Here is a 16,925-nt window from a genome sequence, read left to right as displayed (position 1 = left end):
TGCGCAGTTTTCGGGAAGTTAAAATTTATTCATTGAAAATCATGCTTTCAAACAGAGTTCTGTGTTTATTTCCGATCCGAAATAAGAATTAGAAATCGGGAACATATTTTTTTTATTTTTGGCAAGTCTTTAAACGCATGCGCTCTTATACCGGAAGTCCAAGAAATCCTGGTCTCAAAAAATGGATTATGCCGTTGTCCACCGAAAAAAGACATTTAGATATTTACACATTTAGACATTTAGACTAAAAGCAATATCACGTGTTTCCTCGAACGTTCTGGCATAAAACAAACGCTGAAATACCATTTTCCATCTTAAATCCTCACTAAATGGTCGGGGCATTCTGGATTTTCGATTCACGAGTTGAATTTTACATTTAAAGTTCAGGCTGACGCACACGAGGCAAAGAATATATAATGAAACACGTGATAATTCTTTTAGTCTAAATGTGTAAACGTGTAAATGTCTGTTTTCGGTGGACAACGTTAGTGACATTGACTGTATAATATGTCACGACCCTGCCATTAACTATGATGACAGAGCCTTCGTTCTTCGCCGCAGGCCAGAAGAAACGCAGTCTCTGGGTACGAGATTGAAACAAGGGTTGAAATTCGCGCATGCGTGGTAATAAACACCTTGCATCGTTGTTATTAACAGCCATAGTCAAACGATATCATAACAAGTGGTGATAACTAGTAGAGTACTAGCGTGGACTGCGTCGGTGTTTCTGAATAAAACAGTGGGAACTTGTAGATAAATTGGATCACCGTAAAAAGCTTTGTGAAACTGACCTTTCGGACATTAATTAGTCCTTCGTCGGAGTAAGCTACTAACGTCCGAAACGTCAGTTACGCAAAGCTTTTTACGGTGATTCAATTTATCCACTAGATCCGGATATCACAACAACGTGAATTTAACTTCGTAAGCTCCTTAGTTTTTCCCTCGGGTTTTTTAATGGAGTTCAGTTGATTGAAAATCCTACAAAAATAACAAATGACGGATGTTGCTGGTGATTTAGCGACTCTGTTTAATATTTTTCGAGCGGCAATAGAATTATTCTTAAAATAAACTGAAGGATTAGTCAACAAACGTGTTCAGCCTAAAATAATATTGGCGCCAAAACTGACGTCAATCGACGAAACGCGGTCGGTTTTGATAATGAAAATTTAACAATGAATTAAATACTACATCAATTTTTTCCTCTGAAATTTTTTTGTGTTTAACAATTCGTAAAATTAATAATTTTTCCATTCAAAATATTTTTGATCCATTCCTTAGCCTGACGCTTTTGTAGTTCATGCCTTTCTTTTCCTAACTCTTTCAAGTAAAACAGGACATGAAAAATACATTGAATGAATAAATGAAAGTAAATATCCTTTATTTCATAATCGGAATGCAAATATTATTAAGACCGCCTTTAGCACTTGGACATTTCTATTGCTTTAGTTAAATCCTGAAGAGATGAATTCACTGAGTTTTTCCCAAACCTGACTGAAAGAAATATTAAAGATGGGTGAACCGTAGTCCACACTGGACCCACTTCAAACATTTTTGTTTATGTTCGTTCTGATCCAAATAAACGCGAGCGGTCGTGCGAAGATCCATGGGAATGAAATAAAAGGGAAGACCGTGGATAAACGGTACCAGTTCTTGACTTTATTTGCAACACTTACTTGATTCACAGCTTCTGCTAATGAGGCCTCATTGATCTAACATGAATACTCGATGTCAAACAGAGTTGATTGAGTTGTTTGAGTTTTAAAAGTCGTTTTTCGCCTAACAGGACTATTGATCATTTGAACTTTAAGAACCAAAGCACAGCTAACGATTTACAATGTTAAACTACTGACAGTTTCTATTTCCTTTTTGTTTTGTTAACCTAAGCCAATTAGGGTCTCACGTTATTTAGTTATCTTGGTTAATGAATTGATGAGGCAAAAATCGCATTCGGTCGTTATATTAGAAACACATTTAATATTCTCTCTCGTTGATCAACCAACATATGACCGTCATGTCTCAGTCTCATCTTCTTCTTCTTCTTCTGTGATCATTGTTTGGACTGAAACTTCAGTCCAGCATCGTAGATCCCACCGATCCCATTAGTGCAATCGTGTTGAGTTTATAAATAGCTTTTGATTATTTGTATATGAATTAGCTAGAGTAGGCACATCGTATATGACGTACCAAGGTCAGCAGTATCATAACACACGAGAGACTAACCAATAGCATAACATTGAAACAGCTGCTTCAACCAACTTCCCCTGACAGTTCTGAAACTAGATACTTGACTGTTTGTGGATAAATTATTATCCGCTATTGCAACTGCACTACATGCAGGATCTGTAAAATGGCTTCCAATTCGCTTGCAGATAATACCAAGCAATGTGTGGAACTGAGAGGCCCTTCACTGTCCTTTCAGTTCGTATAGCTACTTTAACCTTTCATTTAATCATGCAGAAGTATAACGGATCTGAACAGTATACATATCGAGTCTTAAGGAGTTTAATTTCAATTGGGGCTATCGTCCTGTTTTCTTCTCCTGCCGCCCTTAGCTTCGTATGTTGTGTATTTAATTGTATTATGTTTGAGGCAAATTCCAATAAACTAAACTAAACTAATCGGCTGCCGTAAAAAAAATTGCAGTCTTGCTTCTAAAAATTATGAATTACTAATAAAATGTAAAATAACTTAATGATGTACCCAGGCACTAAAACCATCAAGTCCATTCAATGAACGGAAGATAATTATACTCTACACAGTGACCTAGACCGGTATAGAATACGGTGGCTTATAAGCCGAAGGGTTGACGAACGCCTCCTCTCCTTCAAAATTTCATGCCGCGCTTCCAATTTATTTGTTTATTATTTCTGATAAGAAAAGTCGTCAGAATTGTCAGAGGGATCATTATATTTTGATCAATGTTGAGAGAACTGCACGCGTCCATGCAAATAAAGCCCATGCAAAGCACATTTGTCTCATCTTTCTCTTATGTCTTTTATGTCACCCCCTCTAGCAAGAGCCATTTGGCAGAATTAATTGGTCTAGAGCCATATCTGAAGACAAATCAGTTCTAATGCCGAAGCAAGGTGTAACTGGAGATGATTTATTTCGTTATCTGGAGAGGGATTTTGGCGTAATGCACGTCGAAGTGATAGATATCTAGATATGGGAGACGGGTTTGAGAAACTGCTAGATTAAACTCTTACTCTTTCAAAAGTAATTGATAAACATATTTTATTCATTCATTCGTTTTATATGGGGTAATTTTTTTTAAAAAATTCATATTCGCTCGGCGTTCGTCGGTCCTTTCTGCATTCATTCGTTTCATTTCATCTTATTCATTCATTCATTCATTTACTTCGGCATTCATTTATTCATTTTCATTCAAAGGCATGCTCTCGAATTTATTGATCATCTTTTCTTGTTATCACCTCTTGTCTTTGACTAGCATCTCATTAAGTGTCAGACCGCGATATATTCACAAGACTGATCCTTCATAGCAAAGTGATAATTAGCTTTAACGATTCTTCTTTGTGGCTGAAACATGAATATTGCGAACGCACTATCGTAACAAGGATCGAACTGAGAAGAGAAGAGAAGAGAAAGGAAGAGAAGAGAGAAGAAAGGAAACGGTCTTTGCAAGAATTTTCCAAAATCTGATCTTATTTTTGCAAAGCTTTTAAACATCAAAAAAATATTCAAATCTTTTAATCAAGCATAACTAAATTAGCGATTATCTTGAAATCGGATTAAATATGTTAACGTTAAGTACAGTTGTTCTCCAGCAAAATCCCCTATCCAATTTCTCCATTTTATAGATACATCTGATCATTGAGACGGACGCCTTATCGATAGATATGCTAAAACTAATCAGTCTACTTTACCTCGAGATAAATAAATTCAGTGTCAATATCATTATTTTATTACGTGCTTTCAACAGTCCAATCTCCATCTTTTTTTTTCCAACATGGATTATTTCAAAGTTTGATCAGTGGGGATTAGCGAGTATTAGCAAGAAGAATTCGAATCATATAAATGCATTATTTTTACGAGCCCCACTCTCAGTCAAGCCGCGATGAAAAACTAAGATTGTTCCGGAATAAAAATTTTTTGCTACTCTGATCGTAACATGTCAAAACACACAAAAACGTGAATGTTGAATTATCTCAATGATCTTGTTGTTTCTATGATAATTGAGCTTGTTCTAATAAGTCGACCCTTGTTTTTCTTTTCGCGTGTGCCTTGCTACTGACAACATATTGATGTTTGTTTTTTACCGTTGACAAAAGAGTTTTGAGACATGTTTTTTATTTTAAAAAAAACACCAAAGTATTGTTACTTCGGTATGAGCACTAATTTTCGAATATTATTGTTGGTGAAAACCGCTTTTGTCTGTTTTTATGGTAAATACTGCAGCCGTGGCCAATAAACATATTGTACATTTAAACAGTCAAATTCAATTTGCAATCGTATCTCAGTAAAACAAAATCCAGTTAATTAAGGTTTTGATTAATGCCACCATTATTGAAGCAGATTTACAGACTTTTTGTGAATATTGAACACAAAACTTTTCTATTGCTACGAACTTATCTAAATTAATGCATGTTTCGTCTCTAGTTGTGAATTTTCGCTGTACCTGTCTTATTCAAACCATGTAGATATATCACATGATTATAATCGTAATCCATTAGAAATTGATTTTGTCAGCCAGTTTCCTACGAAAAAAAGATAAGCAGAACCCTTTGATTTTTTTTCGATTTCAGTGGGGGTTTTTTTTATGTCTGTGATTGCTCTGTTCCAATATGGTGTGAGAAAGAAAGAGTAGACCCAGAAAGTCGTGTTGATGCGGTCTGAGCAGTTGATGTACCCAGAAACTCTTCGCCACTTCGACTAACAGTTTCAAACACTGAGGTATTACACCTGCCTCTAGCCCACTTCGGTATGTTTTCGCCAGCTACATCATCAGAGGGTCTCCCTGTCGTAAATTTCACTCTTTTTCTTCCTCGTCGTCGGTTCCTTCCCCAGAATATGATGCTGAATCTAGGATTCCTCATCGCGTAAATGAGAGGATCAAATGAAAACGAGCAGAAAGCAAGAGATATTGCGACTATTGTCGTTGTTTCATTCGTATTTTGTTTGAAAGGCGAGCTTAAAGCGTTTAAGAGAGCAACAAAGCAGTAACATCCCCAAGAGGAAAGAAAAAGTAGAAAAATCGCCAGCATAGTTCTTGCTGTTCTTATTTCCGCGGTGTATCGTATAGTCTTAGGGTGTCCAGCTCCCAGGGGCCGGATCTGGTTGTAGCCTTTCCAAAGCGGGCCGGCCATTCTGCAGTATAACGCGCTTACAGTGGCAAAAGGAACGATAAAACAAATAGCCACCAAACATAGGTTAGCGATCTGTGTTGTCCTTGAAGATGACGATTTTAGAAAAGGCAGACATTGGTTCAAACGAAGTGTATTCGAATGGTTAATAAAATTTAAAAATCGACTACACGTTATAGGAGCATCGCTGATCAAAAGCCACGGTATAGATAAGGCTAAAGCTGTTAGCCATGAAGCTAAAATCATTTTTTTGGTTGTCTTGGCTGACAGTTTACCCGTATTGGCCTTGGTAATAACATAATATCGCTCAAATGCGATCAACACGAGAGCTAGAGTAGAGCCTGTAGCGAACAAAGTGAAGAAAAACCCATGTGTGAAGCAAAGCCATTTGGAGACCTGTCGTTTGTTCACCATACTTAGATATGAAGGAACGCATAGTATGGAGAACAGTAAGTGTGCGATTGCCATGTTTACGATGTTAGCATTAGTGACCGTATGGAGCTGATAATGCCTAGCAACTATAAGGCATATTGCACTGTTTCCCACAACGCCAAGGAACAGAGAAAAGATCAATATGGCATGGAGAGGAGTTCTCAGATAAGAAGGAAGGTCATTACATACAACTACCCAATCGAGGGTTGTATTTGACGATTCATTCATGGCAAATGCTGGATCAAGGTCGTGTTGTCATCGTTCATAGTTCAGTGCCACACTGAGCCGCTGTCACGAGAGAAAACCAGTACGGTTTTTGCCACTTCCAAACCAGTTAACTCGTTCCTTTCTGCCACATCATTTTCAAATGTTGACTGCGAACGTGAAAATTCAGACGTAATAATTCCTATATTGACAGAAATGACTTGTTGGTGAAGGAAATAAGGTATTTTACGGCTGAAAGAGTCGAAGGTGCCAGTCACTGACTTCCAGGGGGTGAAAATTTGATCTCGAAATGACTGTTCGTATTTGATCAGAAGGTGTTTTTATAAAGACTTCACGGCTCATTTGGTATTCACACAGAATTGGAGGAAACTGAATTTCAATTAGTGGATTACATTAGTCACTTTGTCACACAATCCGCCTATCTAGGTACACTTCGCAAGTGCCAGGTGACTGGATAATCATGTCGCGAAGTCCAGACTGGCACTTAGCCCGTAACATCTAGATCTTATGTGAATAATTTTGAAACGCTAAAATGAATATTAAAGCTGTAAATTTGGATCATGATACCGAACGTTTTTAAACTTGACAAATTATACCTGGAATTAAAGTACTTCGTGTAAAATTATATTCACTGCAATCATATTGAACGAGTAGGATGTATGTGTAGGGGGGGCTAAAGTAGTTAGTGCTTATTCGAGTTAGTAGCTCCCCTCAGGTAATGGCTCAAAACCAATTTCATCCATAGATATAAGTATATACCACGCATCTAGCATGGAACGATGCATCATCATGAGTGGCTGGAAATTTGGAAAAACATTTTCTGGTTTTAACAATTCATATATTTAATATCAAAAGAGAAGAAGTCATAATCGAACACAACAAGTTGTTTGGAATGCTGTTTCCCAAGATTTTTCATCCCCCGGGCCCCATTCTTGATGCCTTTAAATTAAATTCTACCACCCGTTCGATATAAGCCAATTCCATGCAGTTCCAATTTTCCCTTTTCTCTAATTAATGAACCCTCTGGATCTTCTCCAATATCCAACCCCCAGACAGCAGTCATCATTAACCTCAGATTGATCGATCTTCAGGAAATGGACAATGCTTTCCTACAGCGAGTCACTCATAATTAGATCTTCGTTGAGTTCAATTCTAGCTCCAGGTAGGGTTCCTTGATAAAAAGACATATTTTCTCTTATTTATTTTTTTTCTCTCTTACTCTTTATTACGGTTCAAAATGTACCTGCAAAGTCCTAATCACTGACACTCAAGTTTGGTGAATTCGTACATACCGGGCGTACATACAACTAAGGGGAAACTGGTAACCGGTCGTTATAACCTCGTGGTGCATTGCATTGTGGGACTGAATTTTGGGAATGATATCAAAAGGCTGAACCGATTTGGCATCCTAAAATTTAGCCCCAAAATCCTATGCAGCATGACTTCGCAACCAGTCCTCCCGGCAACGAATCTCGCAAGGCGAACAGGGCCGGGTCGTACGAAGGGTCATAGCGCTATCCGACGGATAAATTCTATCCAGTGGATAAATGTATTGGATAACAGCATCGTATTAGTATCCACTCCAAGCAATTCGAAAACGCTACGAGTGGATGCGATTTTTTCCTGCGAACGTGAGTTCAAAATCCGTTATTTGTAATCCCTAATCCGTTATATCCAAAAATATATGGATTGATACGCATGGAAGGGGCCTAAGAACGTTCTAGCATCGCACACCACCTGCAATTTTTTGCTATATTATATACATGTTATACCGGCTGAATGGGACATGATTAAGTTCTGAACGGAGGAGTCAAGCCGGCGAATGAATTTGCTCTTCAAAAAGGACACGTGAATATTAATTTATTTCCACCAAAATAAAAAGGACGTCGCTGGAATCTAGCTTCCCGGATAAGCTGTATCTTCATCATTTCCACCTTTATTTTTGCTTACAAATTAAAGCTGTTGTTTGTTTAGACGAATAATGGTGTAAAGAAGTGAGTAGGATATTCATGCACCTGGACTTTTATTATTTAGGTATCAAGCCAGGAGATTTTAATTATCGAACCGCTCACGGCTTAGAAAGGCATTCTGCTGTAATCATTTTTTTAGTTTCAAACCTAGTGGAAACTCATCTCGTTCTTTTTACCAATGACCCTCAATCGTGAGAGAAATAAATATCATTCATTAACATATCTTTCAGTTCATTCTTTTCTTCTTTTCTTCTTTATTCTTTCACATATCGGGCATGATCAATGAGAGGCCTGCACGTGAATTGAAGCGTTTTGGGTGATGCAAATGATACAGTCAATTCAAAAAATGTTGTCGTCGAATAATGGTATTTAGGTAGAGAAGAGCGGATTTTGAAAAAACCCACTAAACGGCCTCAAATCGTGCTGAAACGTTGCCAGAAGACTGAACAAAGCAAAAGCAACGACTGCAGCAAGTTTTGAAGCAAATCGTTGAGTGAAACATTTTATTTTCGTAACTTTATCATACACTCGACGAAATAATGGATTTGGTCATCATATGTCCGCTTGGCAAATGTTGGGCAAATATGGTGCTCTATATTTGCCCATACATTTGCCTATGCAGGCAAAGGTCGGGGTAAATTTCTAATAAATTTGCCATTGCTTTGCCATACATCTGAACACATGGGTAAATATGTTATATATTTGCCCTTAGTTTAGACGCATTTACCCAGTGGGGATATATGATAACCGTTTTTGCCCTATATTTGCCCTATTGTCAAATGAAGGGCACATATGAAATCAACTTTGCACTAGGCTTTGCCCCATATTTACCTGGGGAGCAAATACAATACCCCAAACTGAGTATATCCGATGTGAGGTTTCCGTTTCAATTTATTGCAATCAAAACTTTTCAAACAACTCAATAATTTTTCAACTGAATTATGATGGATGTTGGCTTGTTTTTACGACTTACGAGGGGGGAGTGCATGCAGGTCCATCTCAGTCATATGTGTCAATTTTTTCTCCTAACGCATGACATCAATGTTGCGACCACATTAATTCAATCATTGTTTTGCTTTGATGTCATGAAAGTGAGGTTATATGCGTTGATACACACAGGAAAAAACGCGGACGATGTATTTTTAATATGCGTAAGTCGTACATGCGTTTTTTCCAGTGACAATAAGAAAACTCATTAACCCATTAACCTCAGCTGCATTTCAAACCGCTAACATCTGTAATATTATTTGAAGCATCAATTTTGTTTAGTCTAAACATATGAATTCATCTTTTTTATTGGCAATATATGCAATTTCATTCATAATTATTTTAATTCATCTAATTTTAAACTCATCAAAGAATTCATTCAATTTTCATTTTGACTATCTAGTTACTGATGCACAGTTCAAACAGTTTATTTTTGATAGCTTTGAATATTTTTCCTGGATGATACTTTACTGTCATCTCCATCATCCGTACAATTTACGTTGTAAAGGACAAACAATTAATACTCTTTCTTTGTCAATAACATCGTAAGCAGCAACAAACTGGCTGTGTATCCTTTGTATGGGAATGAATGTAGAGGGCCCTTCCATTTCAAACAAGTTTCTGCACCAAATTTCATGTGGTCTGCCAATCCTGTGTCTTTCTGGATGTCGCTGATACCATCGAACCTTTGCCATACACAATGATTCCTGCTTGCCATCAATTATAATGGTTTGTTTAAGAAAGAAATCGACAACACCGGGGCGCAAGTCAAATGAATCGGTCTCAATACTGCCACTATATTGGCCACACCAACTTGCAAGAATGAAGGAAGAACGTTCCAGTCTAGAGTCAGAGGACCCTAGCTTTGTCCCCGAATATCCAATGGTACTAATTCTCTCAAACGTATCGGTAACACATTCAATGACCGAGTGTTGAGGTAAAATTGTTTCATAAGCTTTAAAGAGATATTCTGTATAGTCATCATCAAGAACATCAATGGATCGAGGTGAAAAACATGAGTATGCATTCATATTGCTCCACTCTAAGCAACGTAGTACTTGACCAACTGAAAGATTAAGTGTTGATGGTATTGATGGGATGCTTTCGCCAAGTGTTCCTACTTGTTGTGCCTCCTGAAGAAGTTGAAATACTGGTTGGAAAGTTTCTCGAAATCTCTCTGGTAAAGGGATATCTCTTAGTTCATGCTTTTGGAGAAATTTTCTCATGATTTGTATTTCAACAGATCTATTGTTAGTTCGAAACGCTCCTAAAATCCCATTGAAACGTTCGAAGCTGAAAAGCCAAAATGAATATACAGGCCCGTAATCTAAAATACATTGTTTGAGGTGCAGGTGTAGATGCATGTTTGGCGTAACACGTTCCTTTCCATATCTTTTTTCAAACGATTTACAAAATTCCACTAGGTAATCATGTCCTTCTTGTAGCTCTTCAGTTGTAATAAGTGGAGAGCAAAGGTGAAAGCAGGACAATACGAATAACCTCCACAGCTCCAAATCATCTGTTGGAACGATATTCCAAATGCAGAATACAGAATACAAGAGAGTCCATGTTTTCCACTGATCAGCAGTAAATCCTCCAAACGATGTTGATATCTTTTTCGGGAGACGCCCAATAAATGATGGTGCTTTGACGTCATCTACCTTTTCCTGGATTTTATTCAAATTTTCTTTAGAAATAATTGGCGTTTCAGCATTTAGCCATACATTTTTCATTAAATGTTTTGCTGTCCCTAAAAACAAATTGTGCATAGGATCAACAACATGGTAACGAGTACAATCGAAGTAAGGCAACTGTAAGAGTTCAGAATATCTTGTTCCAGTGGAAGTTTCAATTTGGTTTCGTTCATCAGCGGTTGTTGCATTGAGTATTTTCTGAGCCTCTCTTCGGTGCTCTTCATTTGTCCTTGGTGTATCGTCATCTTCGAAACCTGAAAAATCCATGCTACTAAAATCTCCGGGAAAAAATCTTGTGCACTTTGAGCACCCTCGGTGAGCAGTACATCCTAAGAAACCGCAAACTTTTCTTAGTGCAGGAATGTCACAAGCAATACAAAGGAGGGCAGCTCGAAAACATCTTGCTGTTCTACTCCCATGAGGCCGAACTTGGATGCCTTCGTGCCACAATAAGTTCAATTCGGCTACAAGTGGTTGTAAATACGTATTGATATTCAATTTGGGCTCGTGTGGACCAGGTATTACCCCAACTATTATTACGTTTTCCTCTTTGTACCTTTCTTTTCTCGGAAGATTTAGGAGGACCATATATATGACTCCAACGCTATAGACACTGTGCTTAAAAGGCTGAAACCAGTCAACATTCAGCATGAAAGCATAATTATTAGGCTGGGCAAGGAAAGGAGTGCCGTTAAAATATTGCCAATCTTTCCACACTTGGCCATCGTAAATATCAACTAAAATATCGTCCGGTACATTCCGATTTCTCCAAATCTCACATTTTTGTACAAAGTCTGGTCGCTTAATAAAGTGAGTTAGAGTGTCTCTGATGCTTTTATAACAATAAACTTTATGTGGGTACAATTTCGTCTGTCCATTTTTCAAACGAATTTCCTTAAGCAATTCCGCTCCACAAGGTGTGCGGCGAAACAATTGACGGTGATTCGGAAAAGCAATGTGAGAACATGGTTTAGCAATGACACGCCCGAATCTTGTTGTTATGCAGTCTTGAAAACGGTATAGGGTGTCGCATTTCGGACAAACAACATACTTTGAATGCTTATCTTTAAAAGAAAGATAATTTTTCAAGAGTTTGAAGGAGCTCGGGAAAACCAATACTGCGGTTGGGAAAATGATTGGCGAAAGCTCACACAAAACCTCAAAAATCGCTTTAAAAAAGGCGAGGAGAATATCAATGCCTCGGTCTTGTACAGAAAAGTATGCAGACCAAAAGCACACAAACAAGGCAATCCAGTTAATAAGGGTCACTCGGGAACTTGCTTCGACGGCAACGCTTATTTCTGCACTAGATTGTTCAAAATCTCTTTCTACGTCTTCGATATCAATATCCCAAGTTTCAACCAATCTCCTTCTTTCATTTCCTCTTATCTCTTCATGGTCAGATTCACTGTCCAACTTGTCATCCCAAAACACTTGATCTTCTTCCTCAAAGTTATTTATTCCGTCTCCTTTAAACATAAGCAAATACGATGTATTTTATTCATTCGGCATTGTATAACTGCAACATAGTATAAGATAAAGTATGAAACCATTATAATACTAGGAAAAAAAATGTCAGTAAAAAAAACCTCATGGGCTAAGGGACCGGTCATTATTTAAGTTGGGGGGGGGGGGGGGGAGAAAAAATTGGGGGGGGGGGGGGGGCCTGAAATTTTTGCTAGTGAAAGTCTTGAAATTTAAAAATGACTTTTAGGGAAAAATTTTAAATTTTTTACTACAATCCATGGGGGGTTTTCGATAAACTTGGATGCCTTCAAAGGGGGGCCTTGAAATTTTTTTGCGTCACTGACAATTTCTCCTCCACCCCCCCGCCCGACCGCCAACTTAAATAATGACCGGTCCCTAAATGTATAATTTTGACCCAAATTTTGCTCTGAAAATAAATGATTTCCATTGAAAATAAAATATAAATTTCTAAGTCAGCAAAACAACAATTTATAATTCGTAAAAGAAAAATGATAAATCGAAAATAAAAAACCCAAGAGACATATTAAATAAATTACTTATAATTGTATTTCTCTAACTTGACAAACATGTTTTGCCGGATACCATGCTATCTCAGGATGACCACAGTCATGAATTGATTTGGAGACAAAAATGTACAGCAATATCCATTTGAACATAGTAAATTCTTTTTGGCGTTTTAAATGAGTTATCTCTAGCTATGATTTTATAAACTCTTTGAATGAACCTTTCTGAATGAACACTGAGGTTTTAATGGCAACCATAAGCCGATTACTTAATAATGCACCCTTCTTAAAAGTAACGGTGAAAACGAGGCTAAGATAGAAATAGAAAAGAATCATTTGTACCTCTAACTTAATCTCGCTTCAATAACACTAATGCTTGGTAGTAAATCCAATAGGGGAGCTAGATCATGTGCAAATCAGCCGCTTGTTAAAGATTCAGTCTTTTATCTATGCAGTTTGACTTTAACATTTAAAGATTATATAATCTAATCATCAAATAAACGTATAACATCAATACCTTTTTGTGAAGTAGCTGGTAAGAATTCGTCACTTGATGGTTGGTTTGTATTTGGCACATCAGAGGAGTCTTGATCAGTTTGGTCCAAAACGTTTATCTCGCTGTAGTCATTAGAAGAAGTGTCGTTCTGGCCGTCAATCTCGTGAGTGAAAATACTATCATTTGAGTCTTCGTCGTCATTCCGCTGTAATTGCCATTGATTTGTTAAAGGATCATAAAATTCTTCTTTGTGACGGCAAAATACTCTGTAATGTAAATCTTCGTTACAATGAAAGCAATGATAACGCTTTGACATCGCAGAAGACATTTTGTTTTCCAGAACTATATAATTAAAAAGACGGTGTGTATCATTGGGATAATTACTCAAAATCCAAGCATTTTGAATGGCTAACAGCCATATTCCAGCGTAATAAAGTTCCACGTCCATCAACCACATGCCACTGGACAAAAGCACGCCGGATCTTTATTACCGCGCCCTTTTCCTTAGAGCTGTCACTGTTGGCGGCAGATAATGGTACGATGGTTTTAGAGCTAGAAGCTAATCAAGTTTATTGCAATGATATTTCGTGAACCTAGGCTTTAGAAAAAAATTCATAACTTTATAAAATGGAGCAAATAGCTTTAAGATAATAGATATATTACTTAACATGAATCCTGGATACAACTTCAGCATTTTTATAAGACAGTTATTCCTTTTTTTATTATTAGACTTCATTATATGAACGTATATGTCATCACAAGTCACGTGATACGCCGTGATAGATAGGGGGTAGATTTGTTCGGTGGATGTGCTTATTCGTTCATTCGCCTTTTGGTCACAAACAGGTAACAAACTCTGTCGGTCATCTAGTTTCCCGCACATTCTATATCTTTGCTTATAAATTGCGTTCATTCGTCGCGATCAAAAAATGGGAAGAACATCTACACCTTTACCAGGACGCCCAATGCCAATCCATTCTGTTACTGCAACTACCAGTACAAGCAGTACCAGTAGACATACTGAAAATGGCGCCAATTCTCAAAGGCTTAATATACTTATTCCCTCTGTCCCTGGTAGTAACGAGGATGTGCTAAGAGAACACAGAAATTGCCTATTGCAAGCAACAAGCGAGAATGAGAACGTTGACCCCGACAGCGAAAAAGAAGAAATTTCTTCAAATTTCGAAACGATTGTGAAACAGTTTAAAGAACTGCAAGCACAAAACCGCCAAATACTAGCCGCCTTAAAAGAAAGCCAGCAGAACAAGGACAACAGCAAGACCAAGATTACTGTCTCAAAGGCTGTTGCAGTAAGTAAAGTGGCAATATTTAAAAAAGCAAGCTATTTTTATTGATAATTTTACTGGGAATTCTTGGCGCGAAGAGTAGTTGGTATAATTATGCAGCGGTATAATTTATGCAATGCTAAAATTGGCGGGAAACCCGCCATGGTAGTGGTTAATGCTACCAAACTTTACTATTGATTTCCAATAACAAGACACTGAATGATAATGATAATTTCCTTTTTTGTAAAGGAATTGATTTGATTTCGATTTTTTCCCCAATATTATACAATCACAGCCATACAAATAATGAAAACATTATTACTATGTCTAAGAATAACTTAAGGTACATCTTATGATTTTAATGAATTATATTATGTTATTACAGTCTGAAGTACGCTTGGTAGCAAAGAAATTACGGGACAGGGAAGAAAACCCTCTTATATGGGATTTTACTAAAGCGTAAGTATGAAAATTTAATAAAAATGATCTTGTCTGAATCATCCATAGTTTCTTTCCATATTAAGTTTCCACTTACCACTCAAATATGGCATTTCCTAATTAGTTTCAGAGATGACGTCAACGAACAGATTAATAACGCAATAAGGGATAGAGTTCTGAATGTTCATAAGGATGTCTCTGCCGTCGAGTTAGAAGGTATTTATGTATTTTATATTACGAAGTGCGAAAGGCCTTATGCACCTATCAAAGTTAACCCGGGGGGGAGGGGTGAGGACAAAGGGTGGTGGTGGTCGGGGGGGAGGGGGTAACGAAATCCTTTTAGAAATATTCAAATGCCGAAGGGAGGGGAAGCAGTTTGAAATAAAATAACATGGAAAAAAAAAAAAAAAAAGAAAAAAAAAAGAAAAAAAAAACGAAACAAAACAAAACAAAGCAAAAACAAATGGATGCTAAAGGAGTAATTGTCGGCCAAATGCCAAAATTTCTAACAAATTTTGTCTCAAGTTTTAATATATGGGTACTTGATATAATTTCAGCTGCCCTTAAAAGTCACTTTCTGACGAGAAGAAAGAGAAACAAAAGAGAGCGTTCAGGGGCCCTTGGAAGGCATCAAAAGATGCAGCGGAAAACACAAAGAAAACAAAATGTGAGTAAACTGAATTTGCAACGATTATGACTTTGTTTAATAAGAAACTTTGACTGACGGTGTTTTTTTTTTCTTTTTTCTTTTAGCTCCTAAAATCCAGATCCAAGGCAGCGGACTTGTCAACCTCGCTATCACCAGGGGACAAAGAGAAAGTCAAGGCAATTATGAAACTGGAGTATATGTCATCAGAGGAGTCGATGTCAGAGGCGGATGACCAGGCTGATGACGATACAGCGGACAGTGGCTCTGATAACGAAGGGGGCCCTACTAAGCAGAGTAAAGTTTTAATAAAACACCCTCTGCCATGGAGAAGCCCCCTAGCTAATCAGTTCATGGAAAGCATGGACCGAAAGGCAAAAAGGAGGCTGTCAGAGCGCAGTCTCACCATGCTTTTGAAGCGGAAAATCGGGGAGCCGTCAAGACGCCCAAGGCCATCTGGAGGTCCCGAATGGGCATTGAGAGCCTAAAGGTTTTTATCAAATCAAGGGCACTGGGACACCGAACGTGGTTGGGGTTTCTACGAGTTTTATGAATTAAATCTTGTGTCACTGTTCCTCCGTTCCTTTGGCCTGATTTCTAGGGTTTTCCTTCTTCTTTCGATTACTTGAACGTTATACTCGTTTACTTGAAGAAATCCAAAGGTCAAACGGTATAGCAGCGGCTATTTAAGCCTATTGACCTTTGGATTTCTTAAAGTAAACAAGTATAATGTTCAAATAATCGAAAGAAGAAGGAAAACCCTAGAAATCAGGCCAAAGGAACGGAGGAACAGTGACACAAGATTTAATTCATAAAACTCGTAGAAACCCAACCACGTTCGGTGTCCTTAATTAAGTTTTTGCAGTTATAAATGAAGTGTACTACTACAGAATATCTAAAAAGAATCGTACATAAGCCACAGATCGATTGACAACTAAATATATTATGATCTCCTTTCACAAATTCTGTCACAAGATGAAACAAACACCTATAATTAATTTACAGAACTAGCATTTTCAATTAGTTGTAGTTAACAAATTGTTCATAGTTAATCAGTCGTCAAGAAAAGGAAATTCACAATAAAAATGTTTCAGTATGATTTATGTCTTTTTTCCTGCTTCTTAGTATAGGTTAGCTATGTTTAAAGTATGAGGTGGTTGTCACGACATATATCGTTTCTATTTTTTTTGGCCTGCCATAAGTGACAATAGCTGAAGACTGATAATATAGTTAAATTTAGCAAATATGATGAGCATAATTCAACTGAGCAAATATGGCTAAGACGCGCTGGTACATCTGAGGCATTAAGGGGGCATTAATCACATATACGGTCAGAGCATATCGCATGGTATACGTAAGGCATAAATCACATATACGGCCTGGAAAAATACAGGGTATATGTAAGGCATTAATCACATATACCGCCTGGGCAAAGACAG

At 37.5% G+C, this 16,925-nt stretch overlaps 3 protein-coding genes across 3 annotated transcripts; 1 reads left to right on the top strand and 2 right to left on the bottom strand.

The window, feature by feature from the left end:
• Positions 1 to 3,693: 3,693 nt before the first annotated feature.
• LOC116305070 (G protein-coupled receptor 135-like) lies at positions 3,694 to 6,347 on the bottom strand. The gene has a single exon (XM_031714903.2). It carries the CDS (start codon positions 5,979 to 5,981, stop codon positions 4,776 to 4,778), a length of 1,206 nt encoding a protein of 401 aa, XP_031570763.1. The 5' UTR covers positions 5,982 to 6,347; the 3' UTR covers positions 3,694 to 4,775.
• Positions 6,023 to 13,697, bottom strand: LOC148906923 (uncharacterized). The gene is made up of 3 exons (XM_089036450.1): positions 13,138 to 13,697; positions 11,347 to 12,098; positions 6,023 to 6,127 (listed from the first exon to the last, which is right to left on the bottom strand). The coding sequence occupies exons 1-3, from the start codon at positions 13,571 to 13,573 to the stop codon at positions 6,023 to 6,025; spliced, it is 1,293 nt and encodes a 430-aa protein (XP_088892576.1). The 5' UTR covers positions 13,574 to 13,697.
• A 32-nt stretch (positions 13,698 to 13,729) lies between these two features.
• Positions 13,730 to 16,079, top strand: LOC148906922 (uncharacterized). Its single transcript, XM_089037199.1, has 5 exons — positions 13,730 to 14,426; positions 14,788 to 14,861; positions 14,965 to 15,056; positions 15,398 to 15,507; positions 15,594 to 16,079. Exons 1-5 carry the CDS (start codon positions 14,046 to 14,048, stop codon positions 15,972 to 15,974), a joined length of 1,038 nt encoding a protein of 345 aa, XP_088893325.1. The 5' UTR covers positions 13,730 to 14,045; the 3' UTR covers positions 15,975 to 16,079.
• The last annotated feature ends 846 nt before the right edge of the window (positions 16,080 to 16,925 follow it).

This window comes from Actinia tenebrosa, unplaced genomic scaffold, assembly GCF_029948245.1.
Source record: "Actinia tenebrosa isolate PJP-AT-01 unplaced genomic scaffold, QUT_ActTen_1.0 PGA_scaffold4__44_contigs__length_22323623, whole genome shotgun sequence".
NCBI classification, from domain to species: domain Eukaryota; kingdom Metazoa; phylum Cnidaria; class Anthozoa; order Actiniaria; family Actiniidae; genus Actinia; species Actinia tenebrosa.
This window is presented reverse-complemented; position numbering and strand designations above follow the sequence as displayed.

Bases quoted from the DNA above. Each gene is read 5' to 3' on its own strand.
- LOC148906922 (XM_089037199.1), top strand. From the start codon at position 14,046: ATGGGAAGAACATCTACACCTTTACCAGGACGCCCAATGCCAATCCAT. The intron at 14,862-14,964 runs GTAAGTATGAAA...TTTCCTAATTAG, and splicing joins ATATGGGATTTTACTAAAGC to TTTCAGAGATGACGTCAACG. The intron at 15,057-15,397 runs GTATTTATGTAT...ATATAATTTCAG, and splicing joins CTCTGCCGTCGAGTTAGAAG to CTGCCCTTAAAAGTCACTTT.
- LOC148906923 (XM_089036450.1), bottom strand. From the start codon at position 13,573: ATGTGGTTGATGGACGTGGAACTTTATTACGCTGGAATATGGCTGTTA. The intron at 12,099-13,137 runs GTATTGATGTTA...TTATGTTTAAAG, and splicing joins ACCAGCTACTTCACAAAAAG to GAGACGGAATAAATAACTTT. The intron at 6,128-11,346 runs GTGTGGAAAGAT...TCACGTTCGCAG, and splicing joins TTGATATTTACGATGGCCAA to TCAACATTTGAAAATGATGT.
- LOC116305070 (XM_031714903.2), bottom strand. From the start codon at position 5,981: ATGAATGAATCGTCAAATACAACCCTCGATTGGGTAGTTGTATGTAAT.